General features: G+C 36.7%; 1 protein-coding gene across 3 annotated transcripts in view; it reads right to left on the reverse strand.

Annotated features, from left to right (window-relative positions):
• The window catches only part of LOC106080197 (rhodopsin-like), an 80682-nt gene that overhangs the window by 5289 nt on the left and 50169 nt on the right, over nt 1–25224 (reverse strand). Inside the window, exons 1-3 of one of the 3 annotated variants that reach the window (XM_056004988.1) lie at nt 13877–14048; nt 5382–5519; nt 1258–1757 (exon numbers count right to left, since the gene is read on the reverse strand). In XM_056004988.1, coding sequence (XP_055860963.1) covers nt 1258–1643 — 386 coding nt within the window. In that variant the 5' untranslated portion in view covers nt 1644–1757; nt 5382–5519; nt 13877–14048. Of the gene's footprint in view, nt 1–1257; nt 1758–5381; nt 5520–13876; nt 14049–21811; nt 21937–25224 lie in introns of those variants that run through there. The other 2 variants (XM_056004986.1, XM_056004987.1) reach the window with 2 other exon arrangements.

The raw sequence follows: 25224 nt of genomic DNA on the forward strand, positions 1-25224 counted from the left end.
TTACTAAACCCTAGTAATTTAAACCTATCTGTGAATACTGAAGGATTAATCTCCCTTAATAATATCAAACATAATAATATTAATGACTAGTACTTAATTGACTAATTGGTGATAGTTTTGTTTTGATTCATGTCTTGTCTAAGCAAATGAATAATTGTGCAAAGTTTCAATTTGATCTGAGAAAGGGCGTTTAAGAAATAACGTGTAAACACTTTTTTTACCAGACGGACAGACAGAAAGACAGACAAACAAAAATAATTTTACTTGATTATTTTCAATGACAGTAAAGCAACTAAGACTACTTGAACGCTTTCACCAAAGATGCTTGCTCTCCATCATGGACATACGGTGGCAAGACCGCACTACAAACAGCGATGTCTTTGCGAACGCCGGTATGGACAGTATAGAGGGACTTCTTTATGGTCCGACAGTTACACTGGGAAGGGCACGTTTCCTGCATGGCGAAGGCGAACCTATGCCAATAGCAGTCATTTGTGGTGAGCTAAAAGGTGGTCGACATAACAGAGGTGCCTCACGGAAACGCTTTAATGACCAGATTAGGAGCCAACTTGCCTTAGCAGAGCACCTGGTTGCATGCGGCTTCAGAACAAGAAAGCTGGGGGTCACTAACTGTGATCGTAAGTGTATGTGTTTTGCGTGGCTGGTAGTGCAGTGTGTGTGCCTGTGTATGAAATGACCTGTGGACCTTGAGTATACATGGTTGAGTGAACAGCAGTGTGTCAGGACTGTGTGTAAATGGAGGTCAGTTTAGAGAACAAGTGGCTGGAGTAAAGAACATAAATAGCGACGAATAAAATCCTTGAATTTATTGAAGCTCATTTTATTTTAGTCTATTACACTAACAGGCCGCGGGATACACATTTGAGACCAAAAGAAAATCCGCTGCCGAGGACAGTCGCAGACGGCGAAAAGAAACTCTTAATCGACCACCGGCGGACAATGGTTATGCCTGCTCTAGTTGTGTCAAAATATGTAGGTCGCAGCTGGGGTTGTGTAGCCAAGGGAAATACTGCATTCCTCAATAATCTTCGGACCCGAAGACAAACCTTAGTAGAAAGAGTAGCTAGTGCGTAGAGCGACGCGGCAAATGTATGACTTAATTACTCATGCTGGGGCTGCGTAGCCACGGGAAATACTGCATTCCTCAATAATCCTCGGACCCGAAGACAAACCTTAGTAAAAAAAGAGTAGCTAGTGCGTAGAGCGACGCGACAAATGTATGACTTAAGTACTCACCGTTTGTTTATCCTCATACTGAGTAACGGCATTGTGATGTCAATAAGTCTTTCAGCGGTCATCATGACCAGCAGCCAATTCGCCCATTGGCCAGTTAAACTGCCCCAATACTGCAAAAACTGACATCCGAAATCACCCATGTTCACATGGCGTTGGTTCAAATTAATATTTATGACCTTTGTGACCAGGCACACGTTGTCCACCACAGCCAAGGCCGCCACGTAGACGGTGAAGCGTAGCCTTGGCCTTATGGACAGGATGGTGAAAAATGTGAGGAGGTTTCCTGGGAATCCCAAAGCCATGATGACCCACAGGTAATTATCCTTGATTGCTATAGTAACGACTCTGAGTTCAGTCAGGGATGAGGTAGTCAGGTTGTTGTCCATCTGTAGAGTTTTTTCCTAGCCGGAAGGTCTGCCGTGAACATTCTGCCTCAGTGTCGTTCGAAGCGTGTTAAAAGAAAAGGCACAGGAGTCTAGCATTGGAAGACAGGATACAGTCTGTGTGATAAATAGATTATATATATATATATATATATAAATATATATTTATATAAGTTCCATATTTTCTTTGTTTAATGATCATTTAAGCTAACAATACAATCTAGCAAATAATAAACTCTTTGCAATGGCTTATAGATCAATCAATAAAACTAATTAATATCACCTGCATTTCCCGACTTAAAGGAAAACTCTTTTATTAAAAAAAAAAAGATGAACATATTGTGATCCAAAAAAATGGTTGTTAACCATATGCCAACTGATTTTTTTTATTGCAAAGCATATAGCAACTCACTTTGTCTGTCTGTCTGTCCGTCTTACTGCGTTTGGTAAAAAGTGTGTACACGTTATTTCTCCCACACCCGTGCTTAAATCCTGTTGAAACTTTCACAATGAGGTAGTTCCGAATATCTGACCTACTTTATAAAAAGTCACGTGACTGTGGTCTTATACATGGCAATAATGGCAATATCTTCCTATGATAAGATGTAGATCTAGATTTAGTGCTAGCCTAGATCTAGTAGACCTACTAAATAATCATAAAAAATTAGTGAATTATTGTAACATACTTTTTATTACTTAAAGATGTCTAGATCTAGACTATTTTCATGTTTAAATTACAATGAAGTCAATGAGGTCAATTATGTAAACAACACACCCACGTGAATGAGAAGAGATCCGGAACTACCTCATTATTCATTAACACAGACAAGACATGAATCAATTTTAATAAGGCAAAGTTTTTTTTACAAGAATATTACTTGATGTAACAAGCCAAAAAAAAAAAATACTTAGAAAAATACATCTATTCAAAAGGGGAAGAACTGCGCCCTTAAAACTATATCTATCGATAATGTACAAGTTCTTTCCCTTATTCGATATTAAACACAATAATTAATTACCAATAATTAATAGACTAATTGAGAATTTTTGTTTATTGATTCATGTTTCATCAGGTACAATAACTAATTGTTTAAAGTATTAACTCTTTCTCTCCTAACTGACGATACCAACGTTGATTTCACCAGAATTACGGATGGAAAGAGTTAACTTGATTGGAGAATGCGTGAGGAGATAACAGCACAATAATTTAAGGGGAATGAACCAACTAATTTAGCCATATCTGTAAATACTGAAAGACTACTGTCCCTTGTTGGTTTCAAATTAAATAATCAATACCAGTAAATAATTGACTAATTGGTTACTTTCTTTTATTGATTAATGTGTTGTCTAGGCCAATGAATAATTGTGCGAGGTTTTAACTTGATCCATGAATGGGTGCGGTAGAAATAACGTGCAGGCTACACACGTTTCACCAGACAGACTGACAGACAGACAGAATGAGTTGATATAAGTTTTGTAAAAACAGGCAACAATTTTCTGCTATACATACAGTTCACTTGTTTTTAAATACACTAAAGTTTTTTTTAATTTTTTTTTATTTCCAGTCTAGACGAAGCCATCCAAGAGTCTTTGTCTGAATATCTAAAATCCTCCGGAAGTTTTGACAGTTGCTTGTTGATAGGATTCTTTTGAAACTGATAAGGATTCTCTACAATATTGCTGTCGATTAAGCACGGATTTTAAATGCTCTTGACATTTTCTTGCCGACTTCTCGCTTACGAAATCATATGCTTCGGCGTGGGCGAATTTTACAATGTATAAAAAAATATGACAATTCTAGAGCCGTTTCGAACAAAACATTCAAGCAGGATCAAGAAGGGTATATAATTTTACTTGATGAGACAAAACAACAGAAATCTTTAGACTAAGGATTCTGAGACACAAAGCAACACAATTGTGACATGATTGAAGACTGGCATCATTCCTTCTTTCAAACACTTTTTAATATAATAATTTTATTAGATGCTTGTTTCTAGTTTTGTTTATCTTGCCATGTGCCCATTTATATTCCAAACATTTACTTTATATTCCAAACATTCACTTTATATTCCAAACATTCACTTTATATTCCAAACATTCACTTTTATATTCCACACATTCACTTTATATTCCAAACATTCACTTAATATTCTCAACGCTCACTTTATATTCCACACATTCACTTTATATTCTCAATAATCCCTTCATATACAGCGTAGTGGTTGTCAATCGCGTGGCTGCAGAAACAAGAGGTCTTGAATCCAAATGAAGACAGATAATTTGAATTTTGGGATTTTTCGATGCGCCCCACTCCCCCTAGCTTAAATGGGTAACTGGCATTCGTTAGAGATATAAAGGCGAGTCGTCATTATGCTGGCCACATGGAGCCCTCGTCAGTAGAAACAGATAAACATAAACATCTGCCCCATAGATCGTAAGGGTACAAAAAAGTAAACCTTAGCCCACTTACGCTTACTGGCCCCTTTATTCCTTTTATATTCCTTTAGGTCCCGTTACAGTGGTAGCCTTTTATTATTATTATTTTTATTATAGCTTTTATATATCGCTACTTTCATACTTATAGCATGCTCAGAGCGCTTTTGGTCCAATCTCATTTGTGGACCAGTCGGGGGGAGCGGGTATCTAGGAGTTGGTTTTCCGTGCTGCCTTTAGGCAGCTCAGTAAACACAACTCAGCCCGAGTCGGTAGTCGAACCTCGAGCCTCCTTCTAGGTAGCCAAGACAAGTTCAAGCGCACTTAGCCTCTCGACCACGCTTATTCCGAAGCTTGTATCAACTTACTCGTTCTCTCCTCCACAGCCATCTTTGGTTCAACTTGAAACTTTGAACTCTGATTTATTGGCATAGACATAATCATTAGTTAATTAATTACTGGTTATTAATTTTTTTTTGATACCCATAAGGGAAAATAATCTCTCAGTATTGCTAGACACTTAGTTAGTATTTTTTAGTTTCTATAAAGAAGCACCATAATTGAGGGACTTTGAACGCGACTAATGACGTTATGATTTAGGTGGGGTTAGAGGCTAGCTAGAGACATAAAAGAAGTTAGTAATAGGATTTCCTAGGAGTAATAATTATTTATCCACAGAGATTCGACTGTGGCCTTTTGTGTATTAAAACCATCATCTGTATTGTTCAACGGTGTTTGGACTTATCTTTTCACCTGTTAAATTTGTGTGTGTTCCATCTGTCCTGTTTGGTTAGTCACATTGAAATACACCCGCACAAGAAACCCAGACATCTCCAGAGTAATTCTACATCGAAGTCAGACAGGCATCCATAACTACTAGACAGATAGGCATCATCACACTATTCACAGATCCGACGTATTATATATGTATCGTCCACTTTGATAATTGAACATGTTAGTTCTTCCATTCCCATTCTTTGATAAAGTTGAAATTTTTAATCAATGGACCTCATTCACCAATCGTAAATAAACACATTTAGCCACGTCATTATATTGATAAAACAATGAAAAATACGTATCACGTGACAGCCACTATGGATTACATAATTTGTATAAAAGAGATATAGAATCACGTGGCTAAATGATGTTTGCTTACGATTGGTGAATGAGGTCCATTATTTATTGTACCTAAAAAAAAACAACATGAATCTATTTTTTTTAACTAATTAGTAAATTATTTTTGGTAATAATCATTCCCGTATGGTATCGAATAAGGGAAATAACTTCCACATTATTGAGAAATATAACTGTAATTGTGAGTTCTTATTCCATTTCCGTTCTTTTCCTATTTCCCAAGTACTGGTACTGCTGCGGATTCTATTTAACTTTGCTTTAAACGACGTTCTCCTCAAGGCACGAGAGTACAACGCTTACCGGAAATCACATCTGTTCAAACAAAAATTGAGATTAAAAAAAAATGGCAAATTTGAGACGGTTGAATGAGTTGTAATTTCAAAAACCAGAGAAATATCCCTTATCAATCACTGGCGTTAAATACTGTTTAATGAGTGTATTTCTATGGTCTGTGGTTTATGGTGGTAATGTGTAGACAACCTAGTAAACTTTTTTTTTTAAGACCTTGTGTCTCGTAACCTTTTTTTTTTTTTGGTTTTTCTTATGTTTTTGCTTTTTTAACATGTTTTGGAAGTTTCTTCTGAATTGAAAATGATTCCGTCCTAGTTAGCCCACATGGCGGAAGGGAGGAGCATGGCGGAAGGAAACTTTATTTAGTTTAATGAGTGTAAATAGGCATTAGGTAGAAGATATGCTTTTAATCAGTCACTCAGTAGTGTAGCTATGGTGGGCGGATGGGGGGAAGAATTTGAGAATCCTCCGGCCCTTATTTGAGGGGGGCCACTTAATGATTGATCGATTTTTTATATTTTTTTTTACATTGAATATTACGAAAATAAGTCATGATGTCGAAATGAAGGGGCCCCTAAAGAGGTCATATTTGGTGTACACCTGTCCTCAGTGTACTTATGTTCTCAGTGTACTTCTTTTCACTGTATACTTCTGTTCTCAGTGTACATTTGATCTCAGTGTAATTCTGTTCACTGTGTACTTCTGTTCTTAATGCACTTCTGTTATCAGTGTACTTCTGTTCTCAATGTACTTCTGTTCTCAGTGTACTTCTGTTCTCAATGTACTTTTGTTCTTAATGTACTTCTGTTCTCAGTGTACTTCTGTTCTCAGTGTACTTCTGTTCTCAGTGTACTTCTGTTCTCAGTGTACTTCTGTTCTCAGTGTACTTCTGTTCTCAGTGTACATTTGATCTCAATGTACTTCTGTTCTCTGTGTACATTTGATCTCAGTGTACTTCTGTTCTCTGTGTACATTTGATCTCAGTGTACTTCTGTTCTCTGTGTACATTTGATCTCAGTGTACTTCTGTTCTCAGTGTACTTCTGTTCTCAGTGTACTTCTGTTCTCAGTGTACATGTGATCTCAGTGTACTTCTGTTCTCAGTGTACATTTGATCTCAGTGTACTTCTGTTCTCTGTGTACATTTGATCTCAGTGTACTTCTGTTCTCTGTGTACATTTGATCTCAGTGTACTTCTGTTCTCAGTGTACTTCTGTTCTCAGTGTACATTTGATATCAGTGTACTTCTGTTCTCTGTGTACATTTGAGCTCAGTGTACTTCTGTTCTCTGTGTACATTTGATCTCAGTGTAAATTTGATCTCAGTGTACTTCTGTTCTCTGTGTACATTTGATCTCAGTGTACTTCTGTTCTCAGTGTACTTCTGTTCTCAGTGTACATTTGATCTCAGTGTACTTCTGTTCTCAGTGTACATTTGATCTCAGTGTACTTATGTTCTTTGTGTACTTATGTTCTCAGTGTACTTCTTTTCACTGTATACTTCTGTTCTCAGTGTAAATTTGATCTCAGTGTAATTCTGTTCACTGTGTACTTCTGTTCTTAATGTACTTCTGTTCTCAGTGTAATTCTGTTCTCAATGTACTTCTGTTCTCAGTGTACTTCTGTTCTCAGTGTAAATTTGATCTCAGTGTAATTCTGTTCACTGTGTACTTCTGTTCTTAATGTACTTCTGTTCTCAGTGTAATTCTGTTCTCAATGTACTTCTGTTCTTAATGTACTTCTGTTCTCAATGTACTTCTGTTCTCAATGTACTTCTGTTCTCAGTGTATTTCTGTTCTCAATGTACTTTTGTTCTCAATGTACTTCTGTTCTCAGTGTACTTCTGTTCTCAGTGTACTTCTGTTCTCAATGTACTTCGGTTCTCAGTGTATTTCTATTCTCAATGTACTTCTGTTCTCAGTGTACTTCTGTTCTCAGTGTACTTCTGTTCTCAGTGTACTTTTGTTCTTAATGTATTTCTGTTCTCAATGTACTTCTGTTCTCAATGTACGTCTGTTCTCAATGTACTCCTGTTCTCAGTGTATTCCTGTTCTCAATGTACTGCTGTTCCCTCAGGAAGGGAGTGTACTATTTGAAGGCCACAAGAAATATTTGCATTGTTGTAGAAAACCCGGTCTATAAAGGGCCCCTAGCTCAAATAGCTTACAACTATATGCGACACTGCTTATAAATACAAAACATAATCGAATAAAATGACCAGAAAAAAAAACCATAGATTTAAGGATAATAACACACCCCTTGCTCTTTATGACCTAACGAAGCTATATGCATATTTCCATGAACCATGTAAGCATGGTATTTATCCAGAAAAACTTAGAAGTTCATAAAGTTGGGTTTTTGAAAAAAAAAACAAGAAAGTCTCATCACGTTGCAGAGTGACATTTGTATAAAAATCTTCTTTTAAAACGAACATCTGCAATTTAAAAGCATGCATCACTGAGTTGAGTGAAGCAGAGTGATGGGGCGGTGAGGGGGGGGAGACGGAAAGAGAGAGGAAACATGAAAAGGAAAGCAGAGAGGGAGCGAGAGAAAGAGGATTGAGGGGGAGGAAGAGAGAGAAAAGAGAATATAGAACGCGAGGCCTACACATGGGAGATAATTAGTTCCCTCGACTCGAATTTCTTCTGCCGTGTTTAAAGATTAAGATTTACATTTCGTTACCTGACAGTTAGTCTACTGAACAAGGCATGGGGATGGAAACATGGAATGATGGGAAATGGAATGATGGAAACGTGGAATGATGGGAAAAATAGAATGATGGGAAATGGAATGATGGAAACGTGGAATGATGGGAAATGGAATGATGGAAACGTGGAATGATGGGAAAAATAGAATGATGGGAAATGGAATGATGGAAACGTGGAATGATGGGAAAAATAGAATGATGGGAAGATGAACAATGGAAAAAAAGGGAATGATGGAAACAAGAATTATGGCTAATTGTAATGATGGAAAAATAGAATGATGGAAACATAGAATGTTGGAAAATGCAATGATGGAAACATAGAATGTTGGAAAATGCAATGATGGAAACATAGAATGTTGGAAAATGCAATGATGGAAACATAGAATGTTGGAAAATGCAATGATGGAAACATAGAATGTTGGAAAATGCAATGATGGAAACATAGAATGTTGGAAAATGCAATGATGGAAACATAGAATGTTGGAAAATGCAATGATGGAAACATAGAATGTTGGAAAATGCAATGATGGAAACATAGAATGTTGGAAAATGGGGTGATGGAAACATAGAATGTTGGAAAATGGAATGATGGAAACATAGAATGTTGGAAAATGCAATGATGGAAACATAGAATGTTGGAAAATGCAATGATGGAAACATAGAATGTTGGAAAATGGGGTGATGGAAACATAGAATGTTGGAAAATGGGGTGATGGAAACATAGAATGTTGGAAAATGGGGTGATGGACACACAGAATGATGGATAAATGGAATAATTGAAAAATGAAATGATGGAAAAATAAAATGATGGAAAATGGAATGATATAAAATAGAATAATGGAAAATGGAATGATATAAAATAGAATAATGGAAACTAGAATGATATAAAATAGAATACTGGAAAATGGAATAATGAAAAAACAAAAGGAATTATGGTAAGATATATCGCTAGAATGAGGTTACATCGTAGGGCTTGTAGCAAAAAACTCTTCTGAAAGCTAGTATCTCATTTTTACTCAACAGTAGAGGAACTATCCGAGAGAAAGAAAAGACACCAGTGATATCTCATGAGAGATGATTATAAAGTAAAAACAATTTTAAGGAACATTGACAAGGACCTTTCAAGAGTTCAGGTCACAAAGAGAACGTTGTCTTCAACCCCCGGCTGTCTTGTGCAAATAAAGGATGTCTTCTTTTTATCAAATAGCTCTCTATGTTTGGAAACCTGTGAAAAACTCGTGTGATATGGAGTCTAGTGTTATGTATGTTATGTTATATGAATTATTTTTTTAAAAAAGGGGTTTCCCCTTTCAAATCGTGAGTCAACAGCAAAGAAAGTTCCTCCTTCCCCTCCCCCTCCCCCCACCTTTTTTTCCCTTTTATTCCCCCTTCCCTTTCAAGCATGAATGGGACTCGTTGTCAACATGAAATATAGTCGTGTAAAAAGGCTTGCGTTCTGCAGAGTAACCTACGCCATGGTATACAGTTATGATGTAATTTCACTCAATATAAAAGTGGTTTCTGCAATCTAAGCTTCCTATCAAACCTGGTTTTTTATTATTATTATTATTTCTATAATATCAGTTTTTATGCAAATCAATATTAGTTATGCATTATTGTTTTTTTTTTATTTTAATAAGTTTTTATATTGATAAGTTCCCGGTCCACTTATAGTGAATTAAAAACGGGCCTACAACATTTTAGCACAACTCTACAGCCCACATTTGTACTGCACTCAATGTTAGCCAATAACAAACTGAGTTAATAAGCCATTACTTTGAATTAATAACCCATAGCTTTATTTCGGCCGATTTTATTATGATTGTGTTCCCCCCCCCCCCCTCAACCTGAAGGAACACTTTGTCATTACAGTTGTTTCAGCCACTCATGGATTTGCCATGAAAAGAAAATATTTGTTTTTTCTCATTCTGTGACATTTTCTGTTATCGATTTCAGAAGACAGAAGGACAGAATATGGTGATTTAATCATTAATGCTATCCGGGATGTAACCTTTTTTTTTTTTTAACTTTGACATTTCAGAGATTCGTTCCATAAATATGAAATAAGAAAGCAGACGCGAGCTCAAATGTTTCTCTGAATACAAGAATCATTTTGGTTTCGAGTGTCTGTATTAAAGACTCGTATTAAAGTATGATTCAAAGGCTGATCTCAACTAGATATTTATCTTATCTTATATAATACAGACGTTACTTTAAAAAAAGAAGATAATTACGTTCTAAGCGGCATGCATCTAGTCATACACACACACACATACATAGATAATAAGGTTTGTCTTGGAGTCCGAATATATCTAATATATAAAGCAGAAAGTAAGGCGTATGTATGTAGATATGTATGTATATATATATGTGTGAATGTATGTATGTATGTATCTATGTATGTATGTATGTATGTATGTATGTATGTATGCATGCATGCATGCATGTATGTATGTCCCGCAAAGAAATCAAAACCATTTGACCAATCTTAATAAAAATTGGCATAAATGTTCCTTAGATCATGGCGGAGACCTAGTATATCTTTAATGTCCCTCCAACAGCTGGGAGAGGGGGGGGGGCAAAAAAACAAACAAACTAAATCTATCTCTATAAAGAAACTTGTTAACAAATTGGGTAAACCCCTTTTCACAGTATGTTATATTTGATATGAATATCTCGGCTTAACGGGTAAACCCATTTTTCACACTCTACTTTTATTTTCGTGGCTAAAGAAAAAGAAACTTGAAAGGAACATTAGCTAAGTTGACATAGATCTAAATCCGAGTCGAGACTATGACCTATTTCGACCAGTTTCTAGAAGCCCAGGTCAAGGCAGAGTCGACCAGAGTAAACAAGTTAATTTTAGTCATCCAGTCAGAGAAAGAGATTAAGGCAAAAAAATAGCATACGTCAGTTTCTATGATTCTGGAAAGTACGATTGAGAAAAGTGTAAATTAGGGGAAAGTGAGTTAGTCGGGGTCCTCGCAATGTAACGGTCTTGTGTTAGTATGAGGGTCCATTAGTTGAAGTTACATTAATTGAAGTTACATTAGTTGAAGTTATACTAGTTAAAGTTGATGTTGTAACTTGAAAGTTTTTATTTTTATGAAGAATTAAGTCAAGTTGTTATTGAATTGAGAAGTTACTTATCTATGTAATCTGAAGAAGTTCATTAAAGAAGTTTTGAGAGAACACAGACATCTCTATAGGTTAGTCTTGGGCTGCCCCTGGGTCTGACTCCCTCTGCAAGCTCAGCGTATAGGATGTCTTTAGGGATTCTTCCATCTGGCATGCGATTGACATGACCGAGCCAGCGAAGTCTTCTCTGTTGAAGGAGAGCATAGATGCTGTGCATATTGGCCCGTTTCAAAACTTCCTGGTTGGAGACATGATCCCTCCAGGAGATGCACAGTATGCGTCGCAGGCAGCGTAGGTTGAAGCTATTCAACCTGTGTTTTTGACGCATGTAAGTTGCCCAGCTCTCACTGCTATAAAGAAGTGTGCTCAGAACGCAGGCATTGTAGACTAGGATTTTTGTTGCGTAAACAATTTGGTATTTTCCAACACGTGCTTGGAGAGTTTTGCCATTGCTGAAGAAGCCTTTCCTATTCTTTTTGTCAGCTCAGTGTCTAAATTTAGGTTGCTGGCTATTGTTGTTCCCAAATATGTGAATTCCTGCACCACCGTAAGTGTGTGATTTCTAATATGTATCGCTGGTATTTCTTCTGCATGTATGTATGTATATAAAACATGTACAACTTAAGAGTCACACAGGAAAATTGTTTTCAGGTTTTACAGAATTAATAATTATAGCACATTGGCGGTGGAGGTGGAAATGGAGTACATCTTTTTCCAGGACTTGCTGCCTGGTCAACTGGTATGGGCTTCGAGGGGTCATCAAGAGGGCATTGAGTTCAAACCTTGTCTGCTTGAATAACTTTCAGCACTGAAGGTATAGAAACTAACTGAGTGTGGTAGATTTGTATTTTAACTTGTATAATCATCCCTCGGGGGTGTCCGAAAGTAGATTTCATATACGAAATGTATCTTTTATGTCAATAAAGCTAACTTTGCGTTTCCCTAAGACACGTCTGCGTTTACCTTTTTATGTCTGTGTTTACCTAGTACATGTCTGTGTTTATCTAGGACTTGTCTGTTTTAACAAGCACAAGTCTGCGTTTACCTTGGGCATGTCTGTGTTCACCTTGTCATACATGTGTTTACATTGGGAATGTCTGTGTTCACCTTTGGCATATCTGTGCTAACCTTGGGCATGTCTGTGTTTACCCTGGTCATGTCTGTGTTTACCTTCAGCATGTCTGTGTTTACCTTCAGCATGTCTGTGTTTACCCTCGGCATGTCTGTGTTTACCCTCGGCATGTCTGTGTTTACCCTGGGCATGTCTGTGTTTACCTTCGGCATGTCTGTGTTTACCCTGGGCATGTCTGTGTTTACCCTGGGCATGTCTGTGTTCACCTTGTCACGTCTGTGTCTACATTGAACACTTTAAGTATTTAGTTTATCCTTATAGTTTATAGCACATCGTAAGCCTTTTAAAAATCAAGTTGTACTGTAGTATTGCGCAAAAAAAACACTTTTTTTTTCTTCTGTTTCCAATATTTATTACAAGTGTCTATTTCAATCCATCTTGATTCACGTCTAATGCCTGTCTTTATATTTAAGCATTGTTCATTCTTAACTTTTAGTTATACAACTCAAGCGTCTACAGGTTGCTGAGGAAAAAAGAACAACGCTGGCAGACAGAGAAGAAAAGCAAGGCAAACGACACTAGCTCCAGCTGGAATAACCTGCCCAGTCTGCGGCCTAACATTCCGGGCTCACATAGGTCTCACCAGCCACATGAGGAGGCATAAAACCCCAGTGCAAAGCCCACAGCCACCTGGATGACAAAGTGGTCATCATCGAACCAGGAAGGACGAACTATATATTAATTATATATATATATATATATATGTTCGTGAAAAATCACGGCAGCACTGTAAGAAAACTGTTGGTGTGCTTAGGTCTCCAGGTTTCTCCCTAGGAGCAATTGTATTTTTGCGGACCAGCAATGACTTACTACGAAGATAGAATCTAAGCAGCAACTTAACTAAGGGAAGTAACTCCGTTCAATACAGAAAATCTATATTTGAGTTATCTAGCATGGTTGAGCTTCATGGGTAGCACAGAATACCCCCTCTCCCGCATTGTTGTGTTCACATAGCAGCTAGATCTATTAGCCCCAAGGAGGCATTCTCCCCAGATACTCCCTTCCCAGCACGTCACAAAAAGATTGGATCAAAACTCATTTGTCTCGATATAGTAACATGGAGACTTAATAATAACAATAATAATTTAGTACACACTATTAATACTAATTTACATGGTAATCTCACAATGGGAGAGTATATGCTTTGCGGTGTTTTGTTTGAAATGAAAATGTTTACATCCTAGGCTAAACCTCTTGCAGCACTGCTGGGAGTGGAGATGATGGGCTGGAACCAGGAACCATCATGTCGACAAAGACAACGAAACAAGGCAGCAATCCGGAGATGTAGATTTAGATGGGTGAATAAATTGGTTGAGAAAATACGATTGTTAAAGTAGCATTAAATTACAAACAAAAGATATTAGATTAAATATTAAATTAGATGTACATCTCTAACTGCCCACCTTTGTCGACTGTAATCCCAACACATGAATGAAACTTGGAATCAAGTCACTTCCTCTCCTAGTCGAACGTAGTCTGCAGCACGTGGGGGGGATGTAACATCTCCCTCAACTCAAAGATTACTACGCGACGGCAGAGTCCCCGAGCAGCATTTTGATTCTTTCCATAACAACCCTCTTCGTTTCGTAACCTAACACACTTTTAGATGAAGTCGTTCTGTAATTAGACCAGAGGTTCTCAAACTTTTTCATTAACGGAACACTTTGCAAATTCTGAGTATTTAACGTTACAATTTGCTTTTTTTTTTTAGAGAAATTAATTCACGTGGTGGCCTACTAATTAATTATTCCAGTAGTTCGTGGAACACCTAATAAAAGCCTCGCGAAACACTAGGGTTACGCGGAACGCAGTTTGGGAAACACTGAATTAGATCATAAATATTGTGGAGAACTGACGCCTTGTTATTTATAGACAAAGTTCTGTCACAAGTCAACTGAGAGTCAGACTAGATTGAGAGTGTCTCTTTCATGTAATAATCTTTCCTTTAGGTTCGTCTGACAATATGTATGGCTTTTAAGCTCCGTTGTTTCACTATGGGAGGGGGGGATGGCTTGGCTTCCGAACAGAGAGGGTCCCGGGTTTAAATCCTGGTGAAGACTGAGATTTTTTTTTATTTCGGGACATTTTAGGTGCCCTTGAGTCCAGCCAGCTCTCATGGGTGCAAGACATTAGGGAAAAAGTAAAGGCAGGTAGTCGTTATGCTAGCCACATGACACCCTCGTTAACTGTGGGCCTGGGGTGGTTATGTTTGTTTGTATATTTAAGTGGGCGTGGCAACTAAGGGAGGTCATCTATTTAATTTGCTACCCATGGGGAAAATAGATGACTATTAAGCCATCCGACTTGTGGATTGCAATGTCTGAAAGAGAAACTTTATTTTTTTTACAAAGCTTATAGCAACTCTGTCTGTCTGTGTGTCTGTCTGGCCAAAAGTTTGTACAATTTATTTCTCCGAAATTCAATCTCGGATCAAGCTGAAATTGAGCACAATTATTTCTTTTACCTGACAACACAAGAATCTATTAAAAAAAACAAAAAACAATTAGCTAATTAACTATTGGTTATAAATTACTTTGTTTGAAATCTCAAACAAGAGAAAGAAATAGTACTTGAATGAAGTGGTGTTATACGCCGAATTAGTTCCTTTTTTAAATTGTCGTCTGAGGCTTATTACAAATTCTATTTAATGACTGATTCAAACTAATTGATACATCCAATAAAAACTTTGTTTTGGAAAAAGTATTGTTTTCAAGTTTATTGGTTGTTTTACTTCTGTTCGACATCACCTCGACCTTTGTATCGTGATTCATTTTGGTGTAAGTTGAAGAAAAACACACACACACGTGATAGAGTTTTTCCACTTCAATTGATGAATTCGTTTTTTAAAGGGGAAGGAAAGGGCCACTCTCTCTCTCTCTCTCTCTCTCTCTCTCTCTCTCTCTCTCTCTATGTCTCTCTCTAGCTCAGACAATATATGCTTTCCGTCCTTTAACCCAACAGGGGAGACAAAGAAGTGGGTGTGCTTTGGTTAAAACTGTGCATTACTGGCCTTGGAATTCAGGGATGCAAAAGGAGAACCAGAAAAAAATTAGTGTTGTGGGCGGGGGACCGTTTTGGCGCAAGCCGTTTTATTGAAGGAAATAAAAGTGGTCCAGGCACAATAAACATATAATAACTATTTAAATCGTAGAGAGGCACGCGCATTTGCTCTCTCTCTTTTTCACTCTCTCTCTCTTTGAATTGGACACTGGTTGGAGCAAGCGATTCCACTGCCTTTTCAGATATCATATTACCGTATACGTAACTAAACCCCTTTAGGCGTATTATATTAAACATAAAACAGCTTGAATAACTTCTTCGTGTTAAAGAAAAAAATTATAATGAAACATAACTTTTATTACAATCTAAACATATTCAACTTCAGTTGAAATGAAAAAAAATCAGGTAGACTCTAGTAATAATATAAAATAAAAACGAATTGATACGGATATTTTAAAATGCGTTTATATAGCACATTTTTATACCAATACCGTGCTCGGTCGAGACCATTCATTATGTGGCAGCGAGCTGTTGGTCTTTACAGCCCACAGGCTGTGACGTTGCAAGTTATTATTCAAGGCTTCTATAACAAATGATTTCTGTCAGATTATCTCAGGGGAGGCTATGTACAGTGTCTATTGTTATACGAAAGATAACTCGTGTACAAGTCAGAGACTGAAAGATAAAGTGAAGTTTAGTTACTTCCCTTGTGTTTCTATCTACACAACACCTGTACTACAATTGGGAGCTTTAAATACTGTCAATAAGAATTCATTTTTACTAAGCTTATATCAATGTTTTTTTTTGTTTTACCTGTAAAATGTTGCAGACGTTATTTTATCCCGCAACCATTCTCGGATCAAACTGAATCCTTAAACAATTATTTACTCTAACTAAAAAATACACGAATCTTTAAGCAATAATAACCAATTAGTCAGTTAATTACAGGTAATTATTTATTTTGTTGGATGCTAACAAGGTATTCAGATATAAGGCTAAATATTTGAGGTTTTGTCCCCTTAGATAATGGAGAAAGTTATTTTTTTCACATCCATTGTCGGATCAAGTTGAAACTTCAAACAATTATTTCTTGTACAAAAGAAAACACAAATCAATAAAGGAATAACCAATTATTCAGTTATTATTGATAAGTATTTATAAATATTTATTTATAAGTATTTATTTATTTTGATATCGAAAAAGATTATCTTTTTTTTTTCGGAAGTATTTTTTTTTTAGATTTTTTTTTCATATTTGCATTAGTTTAAGAATACGCCTATGACGCTTTGCATATCCAGGAAGTCTGTAGCTACAGCCTCAACACGACCCGGATGTGGATTATGAGGGTGTCTCTGTCTACGCATAATAACAAGTTACGTGTGTGTGTGTGTATGCCTGGTCTGGTTATGTTTGTATATTTTACGTGTGCGTAGAAACGCCTATATCAACAAAATGTGATGAAACTAAGGGAAGTAATCTGTTTAATTTGCTACCCATGAGGAAAAAATGAATAGCGTCCCCTATTCTATAACACAAAGACTCCAAAAATGTACAGTAGTAGGTCATTTGTTAATATTCATTTTCATATTGCTGCAAATACTATTGTATTTTTATTACGATTGTTTTATAATTATTTTATTTTTATTATTGCAGCTTTGTAATATTTTTAGTGTCATTTCATAGCGTACCAATTTATGTTCCATAAATGGGAAGCGTGGTCGAGAGGCTAAGTGCGCTTGAACTTGTGGCTGTCATATCCACACACACGGAGGGTCGAGGTTCGACTCCCGTCTCGGGCAGAGTTACTAAAGGCAGCAGGGAAAACTAACTCCTAGATACCCCTCCCCCCACTGGTCCACAAAAGAGATTATAAGCATGAAAAGTAGCGCTATATAAAACTGTTGTCAATAGGATGTCCAGAGAGATGCCGGTCCATTATTTCACGTTGTCCACTGTCCAGTGTCGCGTGCTGTTGAGAGAGGTGTTATTATTTCTGTTGAGAAATTTGTTAGTGCTGTGACTTGAGGTGTTGTATTTTGTAGTCGCGCGTTCTTAATATAAACACTCACACAATCTTTTTTCCGTTCCAAGATTTTAATGTACCGTCGCGTCACTAAGGAAATTCCCGATTAACCCGCCCCTCTATGCGTCTAGCTATCAAGTCATGACAGTGTCGACATGATTTTTAACATTTTAGCATCACCAAGAAAATATAAGATTTTAACCACAAAAAAACACACCAAAACTCCCTTGTTCCATTGGTAATTGAGTCATTGATCAATATGTAACTCACTGTTGTAAAGTTTGCATATAATGTTAAAGAGACACTGGGGTATGAACATATATCTTGTGTGCTATTGTACATATGTTTTCTTTAATCATGTATTGTTTTTTTTTTCTTTTGTAATAGACAATTATAGAACTAATTTCCTGACGAATAACAAAGATTTTTATTATTATTATTTATTATTATTACTATTACTGTAGAGTATGGTATAAGGTGTTCTGTGAGTTTATTAATGCTCATTTTAACATACTACTTTATAAAATATTTATCTCTAGACAAATATCAAATAACGCAACATAGTAGAGTCAGCCGGTGTGGTTTGAAATAGTAACTCCTTTAATTCCACAGAAGGGAAACAACCCGATGTTGCCTAAGTCCTACGTAAACAAAGTACTTTCTTACATTAATTTGTGGATCCCCCTTTCTTGTGAATGACTGTTAAAAATCGACTATGGTAGATAGACTCAAAAGCGCACTAAGGATCCCGAAATAAAAGAACAACAACCCGGTCTGCACTAGGATTTGAACCCTCTACTACTCAGTCACCGCCACTCATGAAAAACACCAATTTAAATGTACTATAGATCTACTTATTATTTTCTTGTTTGTTACTGACTCAAACTATATTTTAAGACAGAGAAAGACCTATGCTTTCAAGCGAGCAATCCTAGCATATATATATATATACATATATATATTTATTTATTTCGATACCTTTCTATACCATTTACCTTTCCCATTCTAAGAGTAATTTATTACATTCATACTTATGTAACAACTCCCTCATTGCTTTTAAAACTACCTGGTAATCAAAATGCCAAATAAATTAAACCAATTAAAGTTTCCACCTACACAACAGGTTCTTAGCAAGTTTGTAGCATTCCTGGTTTGAACAACAAAGTCTTATTGTTCGCCAGGAAATAGATCAGAAAAAGAGCTTTTGATCTAGCTGTGCAAGGTTACTCTTAAGTTTTAGATCTATTGTGAAGGTCAACTTGTGCTGTAAAAATTGCATTTTTTTTTTTACTTTACAGTGTAACATTAAACTGATAATATCTATAATAAGTCTTTTTCCCTCCCTATCGCCCCTCTGTCTGTCTGTCTGTCACTATTAGATTTGCTACATGAGAAGACAAATACATTTTATTTCTAATTCCCTGAGTCTACATAGCCATGTTTCTTATATACTTAAAACAACACACTAAAAATAGAGTAATGCGAGGAAGAAAGAGAAAGAGAGAGAGACAAAGAGAGAGAGAGAGAGAGAAATAAGCTCATAGGTGAGAAAAATTATTTTGCTGTTCTCAAAGCTTAATAGGCAGTTGTTGTTAATCCCAAATTCGTATACAATTTTTTTTACTTAATTTTCGTGCGACTGACCCAAAGAATCCACCCAGGAGTTAATGTTTAACACAAACTTCTTGTATTATCTTGCTTTATTTTTATTTATTTTTTAGTTTCTCTTTCTTTTTTTTTTTTGTTTAAGATATTAAGATATTTGTTCAATCTCAACTATCTCTCTTTTAATAAAATATGTTTATGACACATCTCTCAACAAATTCGATATTTCGGTTATGATTACTCAACATGCACGTCGACTTTCTATTTTGTTTTCCTCGACTATTAATCTTTTTTTGGCACGATTTGGAAACACGCTGTGTTATTTATCAAACCCATTGTCAAACACTGGAGACTTTTGTGCTTTATTGAACTAATAGTAACTACTAAGCTACTAGATACTACTTAACGTTTCTGACAGGTGTGATCCATATTAACCCTCATTTACCGGACGTAGACTAGATTGTGGGTCGATTGGGTTGAAGCAGGTGTCCAGCAGAATAGATGTATTCACTTTTTCTACTGCAGCGCGACATCTTGGATAGAGCAACACTTCGTGCTCTGCGGATGATGGATGCCATCATTGTGACGACGTGTCACGACAAAGTAGGTGGAAGTAACTACATTCTAGACACCTCCCACTGTTTTATGGATGTCATCAGTTTGATTAACGACCTATATTGAGCTAAAATGTAAACAATGTTATGTGCGGCTGAGTGGGATAAAACGTCTGAAGGAAATCGAGTTTAAAGCCAGAGATTAACTAAGAATATTTAAATTGAGATTTCAATCCTAATTGAGTTTTGTTTGTTAAGTCCTTAAAGACAGCACGGAAGCCTTCCCCAACACCTTCCCAATGTTCAGAAAAGAGGAAGTCGAAGGGTCATGAATTACGCGCTGCTGTGGCATTTATTACATCTGGATATAAATTATTTTCGTTTTGCGATATTTCATGAGACTAAAGAGGCCAACCTTCCATAAACATACACGGACACAGGTTAAGTAAAGTCCCGCTTTCAGAACTTGTAAATGTTAGCTCTGCGGCTTGCAGTTAACGAGAGTCTCATGTGGCCAGCACAACGACCAACCGCCTTTAATGTAAGGTACCCTTTACAGCTGGGTGGACTCAGAGGCGCCCAAGGATCCCAAAATTATTAATCTCAGTCTTCACCAGGATTCGAAACCGGGAACTACGGTTCAGAAGCCAAGCGCTTTACCGCTGAGTCTCAGCGCCCTCCGCGCACATCTGTAATCAAGGACCCCTCCTTAAGGTTTGCTCTTTATGCTGTGTTCCCCATTTGTAATCAAGGACCCTTCCTTAAAGTTTGCTCTTTTATATTCTTATCTACCTGCGTTTCCAAGGTCTATCTAGTCATGCATGTTAATCATTGCCCTAAACTCTGCCAAGTCATTGGTTTTCCTGGCTGATTCAGTCAACCCATTCCATGCTTTAATAGTACTAGGGAAGAACGAGAACTTGTACCAATTTTTCCCAAGAAACTCTTTGGTTTGAAAGTTATAATTTTTCGAAATTTTATCTTCTAAATTTAAATTTGACTGTAGGTCTTAACAATCTTTATAATAAACAAGCATACTTCAACTGGTGTTCCAGCATGTATTGATTAAAGATATAAATCAATCAATAAAAAGACTATATTGACACGCCTCTTGTAGGTCTGGTTTTATAGGCTTATCGCCAAACTAGAATATTCTATACTATATATCTAGATCCTATATACTTAGAGTAGATCTATACATGCGCTTAACCATGACTTTTGTCTGGGGGTTATGGGTATTTTTTTTTTAAATATCATTTATTGGTTATTAAGAGGAATGCAATCGCTCTTACTATAAGTCATCATCTTTAAAAATAACACCAATTTTTTTTTTCCACTCGAAGTTTAGATTACTGAACTACCTGTTGTAGGGTATAACACCATGAAAATCGGTTGTCTGAGATCTCGATACAAATCGTCATAAAAGGGGTGAACACTGACTTGCATTATACCACTAGCTCGTTGCCAGTTCGCAGCTCTGTCTGACGTGGCAACGAGCTACTGGTCTCCGCTGCCCACATGTTGTGACGTTGCAGGTCAGTGTTGTTGTCTTCCATTCCGAAAGGTCAAGGATATACCCAGTCATCGCAATGTTATGTAATTTACCTTTGATATGATATTTAGACATCGTTATTAAAATGTAATGATTATGATAGGGTAATAATGTCTTCTGATTCATCTTTACACATGTTAACATTCAGTTTATGAATTTAAAAGGAATATCCTTATTAGTCACACATTGTGTTGTTATAGTATCATTTCGTTTTTCAATAAATAGTCTCTTTTATTTTTTCAGTTTTGTTGGAATGGGACTTTTTAGATTGTTGCATTATCTATAAGTTTGTAATTAAGAAACAGCGTTGGACTAACTTTATGAGTGAATGAAAATGAATATTCTTTTCATGTCGTATTATTTTTTTAATTAGAAATTTGAAATTTGACTGCAGTTTGTTTACTGACACTGGAATCAACCAATACGATTAAAAAGTTTTCAAATATTTAAAATTAACGTAGAAAAACTAGCTGCATAAAATTTGTTTACAAATTCAAATTAAGGCATATCTATATGATTTTGAACAAGCCATATCTTTAAATATTACACGTAGCAAGTCAAAAATATTAAAACTTAACAATAAAATAAACTTGACAAAACTTACCTAATGATTAATGGTATCGAGAAAGTGTGTAGGAATGATGGTACAATCACGTGACGATATAAGACTTCACCGAACTTGCGTTATCCGAGTCCAGGTAGTGGTAATAATCAGATCTGTTTTCTCCCCTAATTGTCAGAAAATAAAACAAAAAGCTAAAACTGACCCTGTAGAAACGTTAAAACTGAAGGCCGATTGTGAGCTCATTAAAATGTATTATCGCCAATTGAGAGAGTTACAGCATGAAACGTCTGTCTGTTAGATATGAGAAATAGAGAGAGGGAGTGATAGAGAGAAAGAGAGAGAGTGATGTAGAGAAAGAGAGAGAGAGTGAGAAAGAGAGCGATATAGAGAAAGAAAGAGAGAGTGATAGAGAGAAAGAGTGATATAGTTAAAGAGAGAGAGAGAGAAAGAGAGAGCGATATAGAGAAAGAAAAAGAGAGTGATAGAGAGAAAGAGTGATAAAGAAAGAGAGAGTGATAGAGAGAAAAGAGAGAGAAAGAGAGAGTGATAGAAAGAGAGAGCGATATAGAGAAAGAAAGAGAGAGTGATAGAGAGAAAGAGTGATATAGAGAAAGAGAGAGAGATAGAGTGATAGAGAGAAAGAGAGAGAGAGTGATATGGAGAAAGAGAGAGAGAGAGAGTGATAGGGAGAAAGAGAGAGAGAGAAAGAGAGAGTGATGGGGAGAAAGAGAGAGTGATGGGGAGAAAGAGAGAGAGAGTGATAGAGAGAAAGAGAGAGAGAGAAAGAGTGATAGAGAGAGAGAGTGATAAGGAGAAAGAGAGAGAGAGAAAGAGTGATATAGAGAAAGAGAGAGAAAGTGATAGAGAGAAAGAGAGAGAGTGATAGAGAAAAAGAGAGAGAAAGAGAGAGAGAACTGACGAAAACAGAAGAGAACGAGTGACAAAGAAACGAATGAAAGCAAAGAAGTGCAAAGAGAGAGACAGAGACAGAGAGAGAGAGAGAGACAGAGAGAGACAGATAGACAGAGACAGAGAGAGACAGTGACAGAGACAGAGAGACAGAGACAGAGAGAGACAGAGACAGAGAGAGATAGAGACAGAGAGAGACAGAGAGAGTCAGAGACAGAGAGACAGGGACAGAGACAGAGAGACAGAGACAGAGAGAGACAGAGAGAGACAGAGAGAGACAGAGAAAGAGAGAGACAGAGAGAGACAGAGACAGAGAGAGACAGAGAGAGACAGAGAGAGACAGAGACAGAGAGAGACAGAGAGAGACAGAGAGAGAGACAGGGACAGAGAGAGACAGAGACAGAGACAGACAGAGACAGAGAGAGACAGAGACAGAGAGACAGACAGACAGAGACAGAGAGAGACATAGAGAGAGACAGAGACAGAGAGAGACATAGAGAGAGACAGAGACAGAGAGACATAGACAGAAAGAGAAACACAAAAGTGCAGTGGGATAGAGGAGGGAAAAAAGGAAAAGAGAGAGAAAAAGAGATTAGAAAGAGAAAAAAGAGATTAGAAAGAGAAAAATGACTTCCTACCTCCTTCATTTTTTCCCAACCATTGTCTTGGAAATCAACACTGTACATGATATATAGTAAAACCGTTTCCCTTTTCGACTATAGGACAGAGGATGTAAAGGTCAACTGTTAACAAGGGTGTCATGTGGCCAGCACAACGTCCAACCGCCTTTGCTTTTCCCCAACTAATGCCAGGTACCCATTATAGCTGGATGGACTCAGAGGAGACCCGAGGATCTCGAAATTTTAAAAAACACACAGTCTTCACCAGCATTCGAACTCCTGTTGTGAAGCCAAGCGCTCTAGCACTCAGCCACCTCACCTAAGTACATTAAATATCTGAAAGATAATCATTCGCTTCCTTACCTTTTATATCTTTTATATGTCTCCTTATTTCTTTCTTTCGCTCTCTTTTTCTCTCCTCCCCACCCCTCTCTCTCTTTCACTCTCTCTCTCTCTCTCTCTCTTTCTCTCTCTCTCCGCCTTTTGTACATCATCTGTATATTTATTTATTTATTAATTTTAATGATATCTACAAAATTCATACATAATTTTGATCTGAGCTACACTCTTGACACAGTCCAGGGACAACCCATAAAATTAGCGGAAACACTTTCCAATTAAAACTGGCCCATTAACTCTCTCGGTGCACACCGCAACACCAGGTTTGTAGCATCCCCCACCTACACTCCCCCCCTCCTTCCTAAAACAGATCTGTTATGTTGAGTGCTTCACCCCTAAATCTTACAATCAACGAATGTCTGGATATGTATATATACATATGGGATGATCACTTTTCATTTACAGTAATCTCCCCTTTGCTTATATTTAAACATAAGGGCTATATTCTCTATTTTAGTAATAAAATACAGTAGCAGTAGACAAAGAAGAGTAAGGGATATGAAGAAAGGAAGAGGTGTTGGTATGATGTAAGGGAACGTACAAAATAATCGAGAATTTAAAGTGCAACATTTTGAGAGATTGTTTTAAAATGTTACAACGCTTGCGTTACGTCCCTCTGTATGTTTCTTGTATGTTTGGATTTCGCAATCGATTTTCGACCATTTCAACTCTTTCAATCGTCCAACATGACATACACCACGATACGCGACGGACATCACATATATTGCAAAAATATCACATATGTTACTGATATAATCACAGATGACAGATGCTGTGATATGTAGATATCATAGACATCGCACACATCCTATTCATATGATTATGTGATGGTGATGATTATGTGATGATTATGTGATGATTATGTGATGATTATGTGATGATTATGTGATGATTATGATGTTGAGGATGATGAATTTGATCATGAAGAAAACTTTTTTTACACGGCTTTTGTTTCTAATGTTACAATTAATACAGATGATAATGAGACTTATTTCACTTGAAATTTATTAATTAATCATAATAATAATCATTTTTTAATGCCGCGAGTACACTCTATTTTCAACAAGAAAAAGATTTAAAAAAAAAACACTTTTAAAAATAAAAGATTATACGTAGTGTATTTGTATCAATTAGTTTGAATCTGTCATGTAGTTAAATTTGTAATAGATCTAGACTAACAGCAATAGATCTGTGCGATTAATACATTCTTTTGTTTTACTAATTATTGCTATTTAGCGCTATTTCATGCTTTTAGCTTTCTCAATTCGCTATGATCCTATTACTTATCTGGACTATCACTTATCTGGACTATCACTTATCTGGACTATCACTTATTTGGATTATCACGTATCTGGACTATCACTCTTTTGGAGTATCACTTATCTAGACTATCACTTATTTGGAATATCACTTATCTGGACTATCATATATTTAGACTATCCCTTACCTGGACTACACTTATTGGGACTATCACTTATCTAGACTATCACTTACCTGGACTATCATTTATCCTGACTATCATTT

Source organism: Biomphalaria glabrata, chromosome 11, assembly GCF_947242115.1.
Source record: "Biomphalaria glabrata chromosome 11, xgBioGlab47.1, whole genome shotgun sequence".
NCBI lineage: Eukaryota > Metazoa > Mollusca > Gastropoda > Planorbidae > Biomphalaria > Biomphalaria glabrata.